Here is a 21636-nt window from a genome sequence, read left to right as displayed (position 1 = left end):
AGGTTGTCCTTAAACTCTGGATAAGATTGTAAGAGTACAGCTCCCAAGGTGAAGCAGAAACAACAGCCATTATAACAAAGGGCCAGTTGGAACAGGATGAACAGGAAAAGTACAGAAAATACTGTATCTCACAGATAAATTGGGGACAGGGTGGTCCCAAAACAGGATAGATTCTACTTTACTTTGATCCATTTGAATTCCTTTTGATAAAATACAGTAGTCCATGTAGTCCAATACAGGAAAATCAAAGACACATTTTTCTAGTTTAAGATACAGCCTATAGTCACAAAGATGTGAAGACCTGGCTCTGCTGCTTGGCCTGGGGTGGGGAGGGAAGACATCAAGCGGGGGGATGGCTAGCCCCTTAGAGGCCTGTTGTCTGCAGCTCTGGAAACCATCAGCCTCTTGGCTTTTTTCTTTTTTCTTTCAGTAACGTTTTGTACAGTTTTTATGTTTTATGTGACTGTATATATATTTATTGTTTTAATAAAGGGGTCGGGAACCTATGGCTCATGAGCCAGATGTGGCTCTTTTGATGGCTGCATCTGGCTCACTGCCAAATCTTTAATAAAAAAAATAACGGGGTAAGGCTTAGAACACGTCTTCTATCCGCCAAGCGCAGGCCACGCCCTCCTCCACATCACATCTGCATCCGGCATCCTTGGGACTCACCCTACCTTGCCCCGCAGCATCCACGGCCGAACGGGCCTGGAGCCGCATCGTCCTCCACAGGCAGCTGCAAATTGAGGCCCCGGCTTTGGCCTAGCTCTCGGCGGCGGCCCACGCGAATGTGATCCGGGTGCACCGCTTTGCATCCTGCTTCCGCTGCCCCTGCTCTGTTGGGTGAGTCCTCATCTTGGGGTGGCCCCCTGTTTGTGGCCCCAACGAGGTACGAGACATATTTCAGGCACGGTGCCACTTTCCACCAGTGGCTGAAAATCGAGCCCCCAGCTTGGGCCTAAACTCCTTGACGGCCTGTAAGGGTCCATCCCACCAGCTACACCTGCCATTGGCTACCCTGCCTTCATTACCTCTGCCCTGCCCCACGGACCACTACCTGGGGTGGTATCCTCCTCACCTCAGTCAGCTAGCTAATTGCAGAAACCCTTTTACTGAAGAAGATGCCTAAAAGAAAAAAAGATGAGGACTTTTCAGCAGGAATGGACAGAGGAATTAGCCTTTGTGGAGAGAGTAGGTTCTGCAGTGTGTCTAATATGCAATGATAAAATTGCATCAATGAAATGGTCAAATATAAAGCGGCACTCCGACACACGCCATACTACATTTGCATCGAAATATCCTGCGGGGGACAGCAGGAAGAAAGCATGTCAAGAGCTACTGTGCAGAGTGCAAGCTAGTCAGCAGCAACTCCGTGTTTGGACCCAACAAGGTGACTGGAATTCGGCTAGCTTTGCTGGTGCTTTAGCAATTGTGAGAAACGGAAAGCCATTCACAGATGGGGAGTATGCCAAAACATTCATGCTTGATGTTGCCAATGAACTTTTTGATGACTTTCGGATAAAGACAAGATAATCAAACGAATAAAAGACATGCCTCTGTCGGCAAGAACTCTTCACGATCGTACCATCATGATGGCAAATCAAATTGAGGCAACACAAGTGAAGGACATAAATGCAGCACCATTCTTTTCTCTCGCTTTGGATGAGTCAACAGACGTAAGCCATTTATCCCAGTTCAGCGTGATTGCAAGGTATGCTGTCGGTGACACACTACGTGAGGAAAGTCTTGCTGTTTTCCCTATGAAAGGGACAACAAGAGGGGAGGATTTATTCAAGTCTTTCACTGAGTTCACTAAAGAACAAAATCTACCGATGGATAAACTTATTTCAGTGTGTACTGATGGTGCTCCGTGCATGGTGGGGAAAAACAGAGGATTCGTAGCGCTTCTTTGTGAACATGAAAAGAGACCCATCCTAAGTTTTCACTGCATCCTACATCAGGAGGCTCTTTGTGCTCAGATGTGTGGCGAGCAGCTTGGTGAGGTGATGTCGCTGGTCATTCAGGTGGTCAACTTTATTGTTGCTCGAGCTTTAAATGATCGCCAGTTTAAAACACTGCTGGATGAAGTTGGGAATAATTATCCTGGTCTGCTTCTGCACAGCAATGTGCGTTGGTTGTCAAGAGGGAAGGTGCTCAGCCGTTTCGCGGCTTGTCTGAGCGAAATCTGGACTTTTCTTGAAATGAAAAACGTTGAGCATCCTGAGTTAGCTAACATTGAGTGGCTCCTGAAGTTCTACTATCTCGTGGACATGACTGAACATCTGAACCAGCTCAATGTGAAAATGCAAGGCGTTGGATATACAGTCTTATCCCTTCAACAAGCAGTGTTTGCATTTGAAAACAAGCTAGAAGTCTTCATCGCCGACATTGAAACAGGTCGTTTACTACACTTTGAAAAACTGGGAGAGTTTAAAGATGCATGCACAACAAGTGACCCTGCTCAACATCTTGATCTTCAGCAGCTAGCGGGCTTCACATCTAAGCTCCTGCAGTCATTCAAAGTGCGCTTTGGAGAATTTCGTGAGCGCACTCGTCTTTTTAAGTTCATCACCCATCCACACGAGTGTGCAGTGGACAGCGCCGACCTGAGTTACATCCCCCATGTCTCCGTCAGAGATTTTGAGCTACAAGCTGCTGACCTGAAGGCATCAGACATGTGGGTGAATAAGTTCAAGTCACTGAATGAAGATTTGGAAAGACTTGCACGACAGCAAGCAGAGCTGGCGAGCAAACACAAGTGGGGAGAAATGAAAAAACTTCAACCCGCGGACCAGCTGATTGTCAAAACTTGGAACGCGCTTCCCGTCACATAGCACACACTGCATCGTGCAAGTATTGCTGTACTGACAATGTTTGGCTCTACATATGCATGTGAGAAGTCTTTCTCACATCTAAAGAACATTAAGACCAACCTACGATCACGTTTAATGGATGGAAGTCTCAACGCCTGCATGAAGCTTAACCTCACCACATATCAACCAGACTACAAAGCCATCAGCAAAACCATGCAGCACCAGAAGTCGCATTAATGGTAAGAAGTACTTTATTCATCATTGGTTAGCAACAGCATAACAACGTTATTAAAAAGAATTCAGAGACTTATTGTACTTTAAAAGTGTTGGTCTTACATAAAATGCACACATTTACTTGTATTTAGTTTTAAACATATTGTATGGCTCTCACGGAATTACATTTTAAAATATGTGGCGTTCATGGCTCTCTCAGACAAAAAGGTTCCCGACCCCTGTTTTAATGGGTTATATGAGCCGCCCAGATTCCCCCATCGGGGAGAGGGGCAGAGATAAATAAATAAATAAATACATAAATAAATTTGTAGAAAGCAGGATCATCAGAGTGAATGAGAGAATAATCCAAGTATATGATTAAAAAAAAAATCCCTCCCCAAATCATGTAAAATATGATTCATAAATCCCATGAAAACTGTTAGAGCATTAACCAATCTATAGGATGTTACACTATATTCATACTCCTCATAAACAGAATCAGTTTATTTATTGATTGATTGATAAATGGTCAAAAGTCAGAAGGATAACAAATAAAAATGTGGACAGCATGACCAACTTAAACAGATCCAATCCACTGTCCTCTAGTGAGGATTGCCATGACAAACAGTATATCTATATCTATATCTATATCTATATCTATATCTATATCTATATCTATATCTATATAGGTAGTCCTTGCTTAATGACCATTTGTTTAGTGACTGTCCGAAGTTACAACAGTGCTGGAAAAAGTTATGACTGGTCCTCACACTTACAACCATTGCAGTGCCCCCACTGTCACATGATTGCCGTCTGGGCGCTTGTCAACCAGCTTGCACTTAAAATGTCTGCAGGGTCCCAGGGTCATGTGATCACCATTTGCAACTTTCCCAGCTGGCTTCCGGCAAGTAAAATCAATGAGGAACTGTATGATTTGCTTAATGACCATGTGAGTTGTTTAATGACATGATTCACTTAACAACTATGGTGATTCACTTAACGACTGCCACAAAAAAGGTTATTAAACTGGGTGCAGTCACATGATGCTTCACTTAACAACTTCCTTGCTTAATGATGAATTTCTGGTCCCTATTGTGGTTGTTAAGTGAGGACTACATGTATATCTACATCTACATCCATATCCATATCCATATCCATATCCATATCCATATCCATATCCATATCCATATCCATATGTATTTAAGGCAAAGCTGTTCAGGCTTTATAAACTACAAATCAGACTATAAATGTATTAAGTGGTTGGGTATATCCAACAGCTTTGAATGGCTAGGGTTTTTTTTACCTTTCTAGAAATCTCAATAGATTGATCTGTCAATACCTCATCTATAATCAGTTATTGCAGTTGGTCAACATGGACTACGATGAGCTCTAGATGCCTGGCATGATATAAAGGGCAATTTAATAACATGTGAGTCACAACTTCAGTATCTGACCAGACACAGAGGCAGTCTTGCAGAAGAATATTATAGTACCTTTCTGCCATCATTATAAAGAACAGGCATTGATTTATGCTAATGTAAATGCCATTCTGTGCAAAATATGGAGATTATAAACTTATCTAAGTATAACAAAGGGGACACATATAAGAACATAGCAGAGGTATGAAGTTTTGAATCTATCTTCTTAAACACCTAGATCTAGAACTCCCATCTGAGCTCTGTCATAACTTTCCTAGGCCAGTAAGACACAGCTATAGGTAATGAACCCTAAATGGGTCAGGTCAAGATATTCCTTTTTTAAGTCAGTAGAGTCTCAGATGGGACTCAGGAAGCACAACAAAGGTCCATTTGGAAAAGTACATTTACTATTGATCAATGAACCTGAAGGATGTTTCTTATAAATGTAGAGTGAATAGTTTCTACGGTAGATGCTTCCTTACATGCAAAGGTTTGGGTAATGTACAGCAGCAAATTTAAAACCTTAGCTTTAAACAATTTGACTGCGGCACCATGTAATTGTGACCCTTATGGCTCACAAACCTAATGACTACATTAGAAGTTTTTTGTGCTCATACTGTGAGAATTTGGGGAATCCAAGAGATAGAAGTTGGAAGTGAATATTCTATATGTGAAGTCCTTAATTTGCTTGATTATTCTATCATTAATTTTTCAGTGATAAGAATAGTTGGAATGATTCTTAGTAAAAATTACACCTATGTTTTAAAGTACATGATTTCTAACTTTTCTCTAAAGCAGAGATGCTAGCATAATGAGGCAGCTGTGGAGACCTCCTTGAGCACAGGAAGGATAGCTACATCCTTAAGCTAAAATAGGAATGGATCTATGGGCTAAAACTGGGAAATAGGATTAATTTTTTGCAAAGGCCAATGCTATATCATTAATATATAATTTAAACAACTGAATATTGATGCATATCTTTATCCATTTAGAATCCACTTATTTTTGGATGAGTGCCCGAGGGCTGGGACTTATTCATTTCCCAAGCAGATCTGGAATGTGTGCAAAATAACCCTTTTCTCCACAAATGCAACAGTCTGTTAATGTTTTAAAAGCAGGTAAGGTATTAGCAGGGCATTCACATTTTTGTTTGTTTGTTTGTTTGTTTGTTTGAATTAATTAGCCCCCCAAACCCAATGGACTCTACATCTGAAGTAGTCAGGTTCTCTAAAACACAAACTTAGTCTTCTGCACAATCTTTCTCAAGCAGACAATGGAGTTCTGCTATCTCTAAAATGTATGGGTTCAACTTCCAAAGTCTCTGATGTGCAGGTGTAGGAGGAAAGAGAGAATGAAGGAGGTAGTGGTGTCTTCCCTTCCCACCCATATTGTTCCACAATTATTTTAGTCTTTATTGATACCCCAGTCTTGAGAAACCCTGACAAATGAACTTGTCTTTTATTTTCTCTGATCATCCTTTTTTAAGCAGGTCAGTTAAATTTCTTTCATTTAGCCCATATCCAGAGCTAACAGCTAAAAGTCAGCATTATATTCCTGGGTTGACACTTGCCCAGTCACAGGTAAAAGATTTTATAATTGGCAGTCACTTGCTTGACTAAATCATCAAAGTTACCCTTCAGGCATATCATAACATTGCTAACCCAGCCCATCAGAAGAGTATTTGTAACTCCTTCTGTCTGTAGGACAATTATAAATCCTATTAAAGATTAATTGTGGAAAAATCTTCAGGTCTTAAGAGAGATGTAGAATTCACATTGAGCAAGAAAGTTAAGAATTTACTAGGATTCCCACCATATTTGTCAAGCGAAGAGGAAGATACTTGATGTTAGAAGGCTTCTGCCGTTCCAGGAACTGCAGTTGCTCCAGTCCTGGGTTGAAATTGATATGTGAGCCACTGGTTATGGTATGCTTTGTCTCACCTGCTGTTAGAAAGTCCATGTTTGGGTTAACTAAGCAACTTGGTTCTGAAATTGGAGCAAGAGATTGGTGACCTGCAGGATTGCAAAAGGATTTGTTGTCATTGTTTATCCATGGTATTGAGGTTCAGCCAAGGAATATGGATATGTTGATCTTGCTGTCAGACTAAATAACATCTTGAATTTTTAGATGCTTATCATTGCATTCAGGAAGTTGCTTATTGCAGAAGTTCACAGATGTGACATGGTAGATATGGTCCTTCATTGCAGACAAAATAAAAACCACATTTCTGCTGAAGATCTGCCTTTTCCATAACCCCAAAATCTATCCATGCACCCCCCCCCCACACACCCACATACACACATGGATAGATAGAAATTTGGCCATTCTCTAAGGTAGGGTGCTTGTGCTGATTCTCTGTTTGCTAAAACAGAGTTAAAAGTTAAAAATATTAATGTGGTTATTACATAGCATGAATGACACAGGACCATTAAACACAGAATGCTGATTCTCAAAAATAGCTGTACTGTCTGATCTAAACATACCTCTGTTTAACAATTATTACCTGGTAATAAGCCGCTGTTTTCAACTTCATTGAAATTAAATGGGATAAACTTTTTGTCTGAGCCATAAAAGCTCAAATTTACATTTTTTTCATCCATCAAGCATGCTGGAATAATTTCATTTTAATGGCAAGTCCATTTCTGTGATAACTGTGAAGGCAAACAGTTTGATAGCAAACTGAGTTTTGGTTCAGTGTAATTACCAGCTACAAGTGCAGCAGCACAGGAAATGTTTCAGGTATGTTATGATAAAGTCGATTACAATGGAAGCAAATGTCAGTCATTTGGCTAGAGTACTGGCTGGCAGACAGCATAGATTACAAAATTCACACCTTTCATTTTTACTGCAAATTTGGAACTTGTAGTCAACAAAATGTCTCCTTTGCCAGCCCCACCTAGGTAGACCAGACTATAAAATCAACTCCGCAGAAAGCTAACACTACTTTTATTTATTTGGGCTACAATAACAAAATTTTGCAACTCTGATTGTGCTGTACCTCTTCCTCCTTCAGACATGTTCCTAATTCAGTGAATTAGGAACATGTCTGAGCCACTTCTGCATGTTATCTGGATGTTTTGGACTTTAAAAATGCTTTAGCCCCTTTTGCCTAGGCAACAACTTTTGCATACCTCCATCAAGGTCATCTTCCTTACTCTCTACAACTTTGTATGCAATGTTTTTAAAAAGGTGCTTCACAGTGAAATGACTGTCTATGCACACAGTAGCCAGGAGATAGCCAGAAACAGCTTCCAGAGGAACCACATGAATGTGGAAAAAGATTAAGCTGCTTTAATAATTCAAAAAGATATGTTTCACATGCATCCCAATGCAGTTAGAAGGATCTGCAATAATTCTACTCTCTGCACTGGAAATTAGACTTTAATGCAAAATGCATATTTGTGTTTATGTGTGGGGGGGTGCTGTTACAGAGATAATCACTGATCTCAAGATAGAAGAGATCAATAATTAAACATAATTGTTTGCACTATTTAAATCAAGGCACCTAAAATTTATAGCTTATGTAACATGATTTCCATAGGAGTCAGATGTGACTACCTTCTTCTGGGTTATAGAAAATGTCTTCTAAAGCATCTGCTTACAAGCAGTTCTTCCAGTGGGTATCACTACTTAAACATAATTTTATGAAATGCTGCCTGCTCTTCTGCCAAGCCGGTTCCTCAAAGCAATTTACACTTAAAATTCACATTTAAACAATAGAATATAATTGGGATATGCTGTTATGCATATAAGACTCTTTAGGAGTCTGCTTTTGGTGGTATATCTAGTTCCAGAAGGAAACTCCAAAGAGAAGGAGCACAAAAATAAATGGAGAGACATTAATGGTAGAATGTTGTAGGTTCATTTTTATGATGATCATGGTACTTATACTTTGTGACTTCATATCTGTGTAAGGTAATTCCATAGTTCCTGGGCAGGAAGGCTAGAGTAAACTCTTAAGGCTTTACCCATGAAGCTTGAGACAAGCAGGGTTACCCATTCTCTTTCTAAATAACTGCATGTAGTAGTCACACTTTCAAACATAATAAACTAGGGTAATAAATCCTATACTTCCATTAATTTCAGCAACATAAATCCTGAAATTTCCACTACTGTCATGAATAGAAGAGGGAGATGCTTCAACAGCTGTCCTGTTACCTTTGTCTCCTTTAGCAAGACAATTAAGCTCTTGAAAACTCTGGCATGAGCTTCTCTGAATTTCTGCCTTCAGAAAGTCTCGCTTTGCTATCTCTCCATTTTTTTTTCTTCCTACTAATATTCCTTCTACAATCCTCTTCCTTCTTCCAAATTTTCTGAATTACTTTAACTAAAGTTTCCAAAGGACATTTTCTTGTACTCTCCTCCTTGGTTTTAAGCTTTATTGTAGCATCCATTACATGCTCAGTCTTTTTAATGTCTGCTAGGACTTCCTGTTCTTTTACTAATTGTTTGGTGTAAGCAATGCTCCTAGTCTGGGTCCAGATCTAATACATCAGTAATTTCTAGAATCATTTGAGACCTAGGTCCAAATTCCCACTTGCAAAGTTTTATGTCACATCTTTTTTTTCTCATTCATAAGTGGATATGCATTGCCTTCATCTGCAGAACCCCACCAGTGGCACCAACTTAGTTATAGGTTCTTTTTAAGGACATGTTAAACTTAGATACACAAATCAACCTCCAGTTGAGCACTACATTTTTCATTAAAACAAACTATTTACTAGATAATTTATGACTTGAATAAAATAAAATCCTTGATTTTTTATTTTCTAAGTTGCTGTTATATATTAATCACTATTACTTTGTTGATTCCACCCTGCTCCCTGCTTATCTTCCAGCTCTTCCCTAGCTGTAGATTTCCCCCAGATGAGATAGAAAAAATGCCTAAGAACTCAGGCCTCTTCATTGCTAGACAGGGCTCCCCCCCCCTTTTTTTTTTTTTTCATTTTTCTGTCTGCTTACAGTTATTTGACTTTCCTTAGTTGTTTGTATGTGGAAGAAGAGAAAATGGCAGACACTTGCTTACTCTTAGGCTAATTCTGAAGCCTGTCACTACACTCTTATTATCATTTTTCATTTGCTCCTTTATCACCAGGTATTACCATAGACTTCCTTTATGGGTCTCAGTCCCAATCAGTATGTGGAACATCCATAGGCTTGTCTCGGTTTGTTGTTCTTCTCCAATAAACAACAGCTCCCTCAATAAACAGAAACCAAATAATCTTATGTCTATTTTCAAAACTCCACCTTTCACCTTCCAGGAAGGTAGGTATGGTTATAAGCTGCCTGATCATTTTGACTATCCCTTCAGAGAGAAGTTTTACCATAGCTAGTTACCAGCACGACTTTCTGGTCACTCATAATAAACACAAGTAACAGCATATTGATTTGAAACATCAGTACAAAACCTTTACAACTGAAGTATGATGCCTTTTTAAAATTGTGTCTTAGTCACTGTAACTAAAATAAAGCTATATAATCTACAGAATTGTGATATGTTTAACAAGTCACTGCTATCAATGCTTATGTCAACTGCTTTGAGATTTTGCAGTTCCTCTTTGACTCTGATATGTTCCACTTGATTCGAAAAGGTTAACATGAATCAGTGAATGTTGCCAAACTAAAGAAAAAAGAAACCAAACTAAAACTCTGTGAGATGATTTCTGAAGTAATTTAAAAGTGAATCCAAAAAGTAATGCACCATGATGTGAATTGTAATTTACATAAGCACAAAGTTCAGCATGCTGTTTCCTAAGACTCTGAGCTTGCCTTCCTTCCCCTCCCTCCCTCTCAGCTCTAAAACTCTGTGTTAAAATAATGATAATGTCTGTGAAGTGCCACAAACCAGGGGAATGTTAAGTAAGAATTTCAGTCATCAAACTACAATGATTCAGTGCATTGCAAAATACTTTTCCTGGCGCTATATTCTAGAAGATCTAGAAGAAAATATATAAAATAAGGGGGAAACTGAGCATATTTTTTTCTATAATTATTCCGCAAGTGGAACTACCCAATGAAAATGTTGCCAAATGACTTATTTGCAATTAGCATCACTAATATGATTACAAGCAAAATCTTGTGGATATCAGTATGAACAGACTGTCAGCTTCTCTCAGTCTTCAGACAATAGTCCAGAAAGTCTATACACTATGAAAGAAGTGGAAGAGGAAGGCCCAGAATAGCTTATAGATCCGACATGCTCAAATGGCTGAATGGGATTAGTGATCAATTTATAAAGATTACTGAGATAAATCAGGAACATCTGAAGTTCATGTAGGTTTAAATTTCAACTTGTATAACTGTCACAATTATTAATTCATATGTAGTTACTGATGCAACATCATAAAAGTATGATCAATTCATTAATCCCATAAATTCAGCCTCTGTAATGACAAAACATGCAGTTTATAAATGAGCATCCAAGAATATAATTTCACCCAAGACAAATACTCTAGATGATTTGATGCGAATTTATAACTAGAGCTGTTGGAATCTGAAGTAAATAAGCAGATAAGTAGATAAATAAGCAAACAAGCAAACAATTACATAAAAACAAAATTCTATGGTAAAGTAACCTATATTCTGTCACAGAAAAAAACAGAATTTTACATGCTGCATGTTTACATGTACTTTGCAAAATTATCTGGTTTTTCTTCTTAACAATATAATTCAGAAAGCTTCTGACACTTGTATAAATAAAATGCTTGGCAGAACTCCAAATTTCTACCCTGACCATCTTTCGAAATTTTTAAATAACTCTCAACACATATTTACAATCATAGGAACAGAAACAATTATTTTAAAGCAAAGCCAATAACCTCTAGGATATATCTCTTCAAATAATTGCTTTTCCTTTTCATTCATCTGTTGCTTTTCTGCAAGTCTCTGCATCATGGCATATATACAATTTTAAATATATTCTAATAAATTACCAATAAATGCATGATTTAGTTTTGTAATTTAGTTTTGTAACACTGCTCTGACTCATCTGGAACAGCGGGGGACCTATGTGAGGATGCTTTTTGTAGACTTTAGTTCTGCATTTAATACAATCCTTCCACATAGACTGGTGTCTAAACTTATGGATCTTGAGCTTCCATATTCAATCTGTTCTTGGATTTTGGACTTCCTGTCTGGCCGCTCCCAGAGGGTTAGATTAGGCAATTATATCTCCTCAGCTCTTACTCTCAACACTGGTTCACCACAGGGCTGCATGTTGAGTCCCTTACTTTACACTCTTTATACATATGACTGTACCCCCACTCACTTCAGCAATATTATCATTAAATTCGCAGATGATACAACAGTGGTGGGGCTTATCTCCAAAGGAGATGAGTCTGCCTACCGGGATGAGATGGACCGGCTGCTTTCGTGGTGCGGAGACAATAATTTGGCTCTTAATATCAATAAAAACAAGGAGCTTATAGTGGACTATAGGAAGAATAGATTAGATGTCCAGCCCCTGGTTATCAATGGAGACCGAGTGGAGCGGGTGGCCAGTTTTAAGTGTCTGGGTGTTATTATAAAGGAGGACTTGACCTGGGGTGCTCATATTGCAGCCTTGGTTAAGAGGGCCCAGCAGAGATTATACTACCTGAGACTTCTCAGGAAACACCAACTGAATGAAAAACTGCTGGTGACCTTCTACCGCTATACCATTGAGAGCATTTTAACCTACTGCACCTGTGTATGGTTTGCTAACTGCACAGTGGCAGATAGGAAAGCGCTCCAGAGGGTTACCACCACTGCCCAGAGGATCATTGGTTGCCCTCTCCCCTCTTTGGAAGAACTTTATAGTTCCCGCTGCCTTAAGAAGGCTCAAAATATTCTTAAGGATCCATCCCACCCGGGACATTCTTTTTTTGAACTATTACCATCTGGCAGATGGATAGAGGATAATGAAAACAAGGACCAATAGGCTGAAGAATAGCTTCTATCTTAGAGCTGCAACTATACTGAATTCTATTGTATAGTGCAGTATTAATGCAGCATCAGGGGTTGTGCAATATGGAATGTGAAGGTTGTATTATATGTGTTTTATGTGTGTTATGTGTTTTATGTGTTTTATGGTTTTTATATTTTTAAAGCTGCACTGGGGTGGCATTAATTTCATTGTACAAGTTGTACAATGACAATAAAGATTTCTATTCTAATGCACAAAAGAAGTTGCATTTCCTTTCCCAAATTGCTGAACAAAGAATTGATCAAATGAAACATGAAGAGCCCACCCATAACTGTAAATATTTTGTTAACTTTTGGCTGTGGTTAAAACCCTTGGAAAATCTGCAGAAATACATGTGATATGAAAACATTCACAGACCAGAAAAGGCATGTTTAGGGTTTGTAACTAAAGCATACTTACTAGGCAATAATAATTGCAGCACTATTCAAATAATATCGCTATCAATTCACAGAACTATAGCAATAGTGCACAGCCAGAGACCCCTGTGCTGCATGTTTCCACCCCTATCCCTCTGCCCAAAGGTTTGGGTATGACTCCCAGAGACCAGTGGCCTCCTTCAATGTGAAGTTTAACGGGACAGAAGGGAAGAATGAATAAATACATGATTAGATAGTAATTATATTACTATATTAAATGATAATTAGATTTAAAATGTCAACTAAATGAAACCCAGTTTAGGATTGTCCTGCCTTCTCCCTACAACAGGGTATACAGCCTCCAACATACTACTCAAATGCCAATTGTGGCATTCAATCTAGAAACATTGTCTGTCTCTGGATAACATGAATGTTATGTATATATGGCATGTGTATCAAAGCAAGTCCTTTCACAAGTTTGTATCAGCTTTTCAGAAGTAACAGCTAGCTCCCGCTTACAAAAATAATTCAATGAACGGATAGCGCAATACCAATCAATACAACTAAAACTACACATAGTTTCATATATCAAACAAAATAGAAAATAGACGTAATGACAGGTTACAGATGGTTGGATTTAATTGCATCTTACCTTTCGGAGAGGTTTGAGTTTAGTCTCCATTATGAAGTCATACTTGCAGAGTTCACAGCAACGTGTGTCTGAGCTCTTAATCCACTGATGTAGACAAGCCTGATGAACAAAACGTAGGGTCCCTGTGCAGCGACATGGCGTGATGAGGGGGCTTTCATCATCTCCCTCACAGTGACAGATCCTGATAGAAGGACAGCAACTGAGTGAGCAGATCTAAAGTTTATTTATACCCACTTTTATGGTGACAGCTGACATTCAAAATGTTAAAAGTATATCACCTTTGAGATGAGAACCAAGAAATTAATTCCTTTTTCCATTTTGTAGCTTTCCATTTTAGGAATCAGCTTTCCATTTTTAGTATCTCTCAGAGGTGGAACAGTGTATGGCTCTTCACAATGACAAATAACTGCTTTTCTGTATTTCACTTTAATATTCAGACACTATTCTGTGCATAATCTGCTTCATACTGAACATATTAATAGTATGTAGCATTTATAAATGGGCATGACTAATCAAAACTCTTCTTGTTAACTTTAAGGCACTTTCATCATACTGATTTCAGTAGAAAATAATTAGAAGTTATTCAAAAATTTCATATACACTCAGGAGTCTTCTGCTTACAAAAGATCCCCTGCCTTCTGTTTTTTCTACCAATAATAATTCATTTTTTCTGGTTTTAAAAAAATAGAAATAGGTTTTTGGATTTTGTTTTTTGTTTTTGCAAAGCAAAATAGAGGAGTAAGGAGTAGGAGGAGAAGAGCACTAAGGAGTAGAGCACTAAGGGAAGAGAGAGCAATGAGTATGTGAACCCAAAGCCCTGACTTTATATTTATACATAAATAAGTTCCTTTTACTAAGATATTTGTTACTTAAAGTTCTTAAATATTTTCATACCACATAAATAGAAAATGTTAGATTTGGAGACTTAGAGATAACTTAGAGCTATATACAACTGTGGCAAGAATATACAAGTAGTCCTCACTTAATGACTGCCTTGTTTAGCAACCGTGTGAAGTTACAACAGCACTGAAAAAGTAACTTTAGACTGGTCCTCACATTTATGACTATTGCAGCATCCCCATGGTCATGATATCAAGATTTGGGCGCTTTGCAACTGATGGGTGTTTATGATCATCACAACATGCCACAGTCATGTGATTGCCATTTGTGTGCTTCACAGCTGGCTTCCAACAAGCAGAGTCAATGAAGAAGTTGGCAGTAAAATCATAAGTCACGGTCATATGATGTCTCACTTAATGACCGCAGGTGATTCATTTAATGACCACAGTGGAAGTGAGGTTATAAGTCCATCATGGTCTTGTGATGTGTTGCTTAACAACCATGTCACTTAGCAATGGACTTGTGACCGTTAAGTGAGGACTACCTGTATTTGCATCAATAATATACCACAAAAGAAATGGAAACCAAATGGCTCCTGGTGGCCAGGAGAGCAGCATTTTTCCCAAATCTGATGCCTTGTGATTATCCAGATCTATAAATTATCTGCCAATTTTTAAGAATACATGTTTTCCCATCAAGTAATCAATAGTAAGAAGCAGGATATACTGAGATAACCATTCATAATGGGTATGCCAAATGCTGTAAAGAAACTCTGTAAAGATTGCAAAGTATTTGAAGACAGATAAAGAGAACTAGGTGTTCTTAAATTAGGAAATTGATGGTATATTGGAGTTATAATGATAATGTGAAATATAAAAAAAAATTCTGAAACAAAAAGTGTCCTATTCAGTGAAGTTAAGAAAAAGGTAGCAATTATTTTAAATACAAGTAGGGGAAGTCAAATATTAAGAATAACTTTCTATCTTAAGTGCAAATTATCTGTAGGAGAGAACTAAGGAATTATCTTCTAACTTTTTTTCAATATTAAAAAATGCTGGGCAGATATTTGTTGTAGGTCCTATAGTTGCACTGCCCTACAAAGGATTTTACCAGAAGTCACTGAGTTTTCACTAGCACAATTATCTAAAGCTTATAAATATGTGAATTTCAAAAAATCTGATCTTTTACATTTACATTCTTTGTAGAAGCAATGTTCAGTGTATCTAGCAAATCAAAATGTGTTAATCAGCCAAATTCCAATTTGAATTCAAGGTTTAGAGGGTAGAATTTGATTTGAAAATTGAGACTTAAAGGCAACAAGATTTGCTTGAATAAATGATTCAACCAGAGGATTTAGTTCAAAAGGTTTTCAGTCACTTCATTATTTTGTGGAATGGGAAGAAAATAAGATAGATAATAGGCGACAAAGTCCTCAAACTGAAGTGAATTGCTGGTGACTGAATCCATACAGACTTCTTGGCAACATCACAGAAATCATTTGCCATGGCCTTCTTGGGGATTTTTTTTTTTTTTTAATTTCTCAGTCTGGCCAACTGCTCAGCTGGCCTCTTATCCAATACTAATCAGACTCAGCCTTGCTTAGCTTCAACATTTAGCTAAGGTCAGCTACATGTTGCCAACTACTACAGCTGTAGATCCTGACAGGTTTATGCAAATAGCTTCAAGGGTTTCACAGACAAAAGTCTTAAGAATATCTTTCTTCGACCCTTTTTAATGCAGACATAGCAGGCTTGAACAAAGGACCCTACAACAACTTCCAGATTTTCTAGAGATAAGTCTATAAAGTTGTGCTTATCCAATGCAGGAAGAATTCTACTCCAATGTAAAAATAATTTTTTAAAACTTTCAAAAACTGTTTAAAAAATAAACTTTTATGGACTTCCATAAGAACTGAAGATGGTTCTGTGAAAGCAGAGACGACAACCGTGGCAAAGACCAAGGTAAGTAGACTGGTTCTTTGGAATCTCTCCAGATAAGAAGAGGATGGGAGATCGCCCACATATGCTCCAGACAACTGCTCCTCTCAAGGAGACCGCAGGACAGCAATTTTCCATGGATTTGAGAGCCAGGAGATAACAGGATTAGCCATCTTGCTCGCAACTGCAGCAGAGACTTTTAAAGGGCACTAGGTTTGCAAATCTCACTTTCTAATCACTTTCAGAAATTGCTCATAAATTACTTCTAAGCTATTTAGAGACCTTTGAAATGACAATTTTGAAAACACTGAGTGAGTCTCCCTTCAATCCTTAATTAAAAAAAAAAAATCATAAGCTTAAGAATTTAAAAAATCAGAAATAAACAACCAAAAAATAAGTAAGATTTTGATCTTAGAAAGTTATAAATGGACAAAGGGTCCAGATAAAATTGGAATATTGAAACTTTTACAATAGGATTTTGGAATTAATTATAAAGAACAAACAGTGCCTTGTGGGAAATAGATCCTGCTTTGGTTTTTACAAGACATAACAAAGATAAGCAATTTTATGATTTCAAAAATTGGACACTAGAGGCAACTAAAAATTTTAGGTAGATGAAAGATATACAAGTATATAAAAGGATTCAAAATGTTATAACAATAAAAATCTGAAGCAGACTTTTGAAGAACAGAATCACAGAATAGTAGCCACAATATCATCAATGTCAGTAATGATGTCTGCTTCTATGGATAGACTATGCCCAAAAGATGTTATTGAAGAAATGACAGATGTAGAACAAGTTTTATCTGACAAGGTAGAGGTGGTATTTAAAGTGGATTTACAACTGACAAGCCATGAGAATTACTTAGAAAAGGATGTTTTACCGGATCTACAAAAGAAACTGGCTGAAGTTTTAAAATTTAAATGGGAAATACAAATGACAAACCAAGAGAGTGGCTTGGATAACATTTTCCTATTGGATTTACAAAAGAGGGCTTGATAAAGCCTTGAAGAATTCTGTGCAATGAAACAAAGAAGAAATGAAGAGAAATCAAATTCTACGACAATATTTGAATGAACTAAAGATTAAGACTGTTAGAAGTAAAAAGAAGGAATATAAATATATATAAACCGATATAAAGTTGGTTTATTTCACCAAGGTTAAAACAAGATATGTTGTTATTTCTGGCAACCCTTTATGGACCTTCTGCTGACTCAAAAGATTATGCTTTATGGATTTATTTATAGATAAGAGATAGGAGATGGGATGAAAAGATAAATGTTTGTAACCTTAGAGGGGGTGAAGAGTCCCTAAATTTGTTTATACATGTTTTGATGAAGGTTGGAAGTATTTTATATATTTCTTTTCTCTTTATTATAGTCTTACTTTTCTCTTTCTTCTCTTTTTTTCTTTTTCCTTGCACTTTTTACTCCTTTCTATTCTCTTTTCTTTCTTTAAGTTTAGTTCTTATTAGATTTTACTACTATAATCAAAATTCTTAATAAATATTATATATACAAAAAAGAAACTCTTAGTAAAGATTGAAGATATCTGCCTTTTGAAGATATCATTTTCTGGACTGAGCTGCCCTTTGAAGACATTCTTTTCTAGATTTTTTGACATGGTTCACTGGCAAGTTCAGCCTATTCTGTGAATGATGCATTAAGTGCTGCTTATGCATCTTTTTTTTAAATGTGAGAATAATGTGTTATCACTATTGCATATAAAATATATTATGTTCTAAAAAGAGTCTATATTATACTCAACAGGCTATAGAAAGCATACGATCTCAGATCCAGTCACTGATTGAAGAAGACCCATTCATTCCAAGACAAGACAGAGATAGTTAAGTAAACAAACCAAGATTTTGAACATTATTTTTGGGGAGAATCCTACATGTGTCGGTATGCTGCACATACACAAATACATTTACTTGTTTCAGGTTTTCACCACTGATTTATAACATATAATGGTTCATTACTTTTTGCCTATCAAACACAACTAATTTGGTCTTTGATAGACTAATTTTCTGATCCATATTTTTCATTGCATCATATGATCCATCTAATGTTCATTGCAAATCATTAGGGCTATGTCAGCCTTACTAGGTAGACCAGGCAGGAAATACTACCAGATAAACTAATTCTACTTTATTGTAAAATTACATTAACAGAATCTTGCAGGCCTGAAAGTACAATTCTGCTGCCATCACCTTCACAGCCTGAGAATTTGGGGAGGGTCCCTTCTGAGCCTCTTGCTCTGCCCACTATGCAGCTGTGGGCTATGCTGTCTCTTATCTGACTGTCCTAGGCAGCATCTTTTCGCCCCATCTCCCAAGGTCTTTCCCACATACCATTACAGCTGTCAGTCAGCAACATGACATCATCTGCATACAAAAGTACTCTTAGAGTTTCCTACTCCATACCCCTAAAATCAATACAAATATTCCTTAGATATCTATTCAAGACATCCTTGTCTTACTCCTATTCAGTGCTAAACTATTTGCTAAGCATTCCATTTATTCTTACATATGCTTTACTTCCATTATATACTATTCTTACCATATGCAGCAACCAACCTTCAAGTTCCATATTCACACAAATATTCCTTAACTTTTTATCACTCACCAAGCAACTTTTCTCATACCTCCCCCTAGTTCACACACACTGGCGCTCTGTAACATAATTATTTTTTATTTTGATTCATACAGCTTCTTCATACATCCTCCTTCCTTAGGTTCACTTTCTATCTAATACTTTGTGATAGGTGACAGTTTCTCTTCCTATACTCTTTCTACTTTCACTATCATTTCTTTTACTTGTTTCCTTTTTTCTAAGACTTTTTTTTGCAAGAGCCACTCCTATCAATATATATATATAGTCATCCCCCACTTAGAAATTCTCAACACTCTCATATCATTCAGTAATTCTCTAAATATTATATATTAAGCAATCGAAACAACAATTCTTTATCTGTTTGTATGTATGTGGGTGTGTTTTTTCTAAGCAGGTACTCACCAGTCACCATTTTCATTCACTCTTTCATCTCCAACTGGCCCTATCATTTTTTCTGTGCTTTCTCTTATTTCTACCCATCTACAGGTATTCCCCAGTTCCCAACAAATTGGGACAAATTCCGTTCCCAAGGTCTGTCCTTAAGTCGAATTTGTATTATTGTACAATACTATATAAATAGTATTGTGTAATTAACTTGAACCATTGTGTTTTTAACTTGAATCACTGTGTATTTAACTCAAATTTTGCTACAATAGGCTCTGTTCTTAACTGTGGGTTGTCCTTAGACACGATGTTCTTAACCCAGGGATTACCTGTATACTTATCAGGTAGCAGATTATTTTTCTTCTTTCTTACCTCCGCTCCCACCCCTCAACTGTTGTCATTCAGAATGTTCCACAATTTGCCATTGCCTTCTTTGATTTTTATTTTTTTACAATCCAAATTAGCTTAAGGCTTTCCTTGTGGTCTCCCATCATAGTAATGATAAAGCCTGATCCTGTTTAGCTCTGCCAGATCAGCTACGATTAGCTAGTCATGTGTAAAAGAAAACCATTCCTTGCAGTAATAAACTCTTTTGAACATTTTGTTAACAATATTATTTCTTTTGAAGTAATACCTCATACCAGTTAAGACAAACTAGGTATAACTTTGAATTCAGTGTAAAACATTACAACTGAATTGCAACATATTTTTTCTAAAATTAAACTAATTTCCCAGAGGGGAAATACATGGCTTTGTTCATTTTAATTTCTACTATAATGTAATTTACAGATTTAAGTGTTTAAGCCGTTTAGAATGTAGACAAATAAACTGGGTACCCAGGAGTTCTTTTCAACCACTATCAGAATTGTTTTAAATTATTTTAAAAGCTAAAATATCAACCTAAATTCCATTGGGATTGGCAAATAAAATTGACAGAGCTACTTTGAATGGAATGTACTGATTCCTTGATAGAAACACTTAACAGAAACCACTGGCTGAATTATAAATTAAAACATTAAATGAGAATGCTGAATGCTCTAACAACAGAAATAACTGTTGATGATTCTGGAAATAAATTTAAATGTATTAACTGCTCTTGTTTTCTGCTTCCTTTTGCTTTATTTTGTAATTTATTTCTCCATAAAAAACATTGGTTGAGAATGATGGAATTTGCCTCAGGACATTGAGAATGAAAGTGTATGCACAGGGAAGGGAGAAATTGCAGGAAGAGCTTGAACGACTTTGTATTTTCATTATTAGTTTCTTCCTCACAATAACTGAAGACCTGAGGTTTCATAAGAAACACAGCTGTCTCTTTGTGTAAACAGGCTATATAAATACATGTGGACAATGGGACAGCACAACAACCACAATGATTTGAAGATTTCATTTCTTCTGCTGTTTTCAGTGCACTGTTGGAAACATATACGACAGGCTTTGAAGACAAGACAAGAAAGAGTAAGTAAAATCATGCCAATGAAAGAATTCTGCTGTCAGTATTTTTAGAGGGACTTTGTTTTAATATGGCCAAATTTAAAAAAAGGGATAGCATTTTTAAATAAGAAGCTGTTGGTTTAATAATTTCTCTCTAAACTCACTTTCCAAAATACACATGAAGAGGACAATTACAGGGTGTGATCTAAATCAATAATTCTTTAATAGATACAAGAACATATGGCCGTGCATATTCACTGGACTATAACTCTAAGCAGCTCCAGGCCAGCTAGTATTGCCAATGTAAAGAGATGTTGTAAACTATAATTTAGGAAAATTTAGAAAGCAATAGAATCTCTTCCTCTGTTCTACAAGTTAATACTCACAATAAGAAAGCACAGCCCTAGATAATTGCAATGCTACTATTACTTTTATATATAGAAAAAAAGGGGGAAAGCTTAATTTTACTAGCATTAACTATTAAAGATGGAACAACAGACAGCCCCCAAATCTTCCAATTTTGTAACTGCAGATTGGGTAAATGAAGCATGTATCAGGACATACAAAATACACTTTGCCCTCACAATTGAACAATGTATCTTGCATGAAAACTAGCCTTTGGGGTCAGAAAGCTTAATCTCAGGAAATCCTGTCAATTTATACATTAATTAATGAAGGTCTGATGACTAAGGTTAAAACAACTAAACACTCTCTAAATAAGCATTTCAAAACCTGGGAACCATCATGACTCCTACAAGGAGAAGTATCTCAGCGGCATAAATAATTGAGAATGCATACTTGCCGATCAGAGACATGGGAAGTGATGTTGAAGAAAAACAGAATGGAAGACAAGATAAATAAAATGTAAAATATAAACTAGTGTACTGACAAAACATCAGAGAAAAACACTGTAAGCCCTGTCAGATAAGAATCACTTACCTACAATGACTCACTTGCAATTAATCATAGAATCACAGAATATAAGGGCTGGAAGGCACTTTGGAAATCAT

At 37.0% G+C, this 21636-nt stretch overlaps 1 protein-coding gene across 2 annotated transcripts in view; it reads right to left on the bottom strand.

Moving 5' to 3' along the window:
* The window catches only part of MARCHF1 (membrane associated ring-CH-type finger 1), a 114986-nt gene that overhangs the window by 28041 nt on the left and 65309 nt on the right, over window positions 1–21636 (bottom strand). For both annotated transcript variants that reach the window (XM_088132689.1, XM_088132680.1), the window contains one exon: window positions 13416–13596. In XM_088132689.1, coding sequence (XP_087988815.1) covers window positions 13416–13596 — 181 coding nt within the window. The remainder of the gene's footprint in view (window positions 1–13415; window positions 13597–21636) is intronic.

The sequence above is a fragment of the Python bivittatus genome, unplaced genomic scaffold, assembly GCF_059951505.1.
Source record: "Python bivittatus isolate LINGU-HERP-01145 unplaced genomic scaffold, Pbiv_v1 ctg000070_np1212, whole genome shotgun sequence".
Classification (NCBI taxonomy): Eukaryota; Metazoa; Chordata; class Lepidosauria; order Squamata; family Pythonidae; genus Python; species Python bivittatus.
Note: the sequence above shows the minus strand (reverse complement) of the source record. Positions and strands in the feature narration are given on the sequence as shown.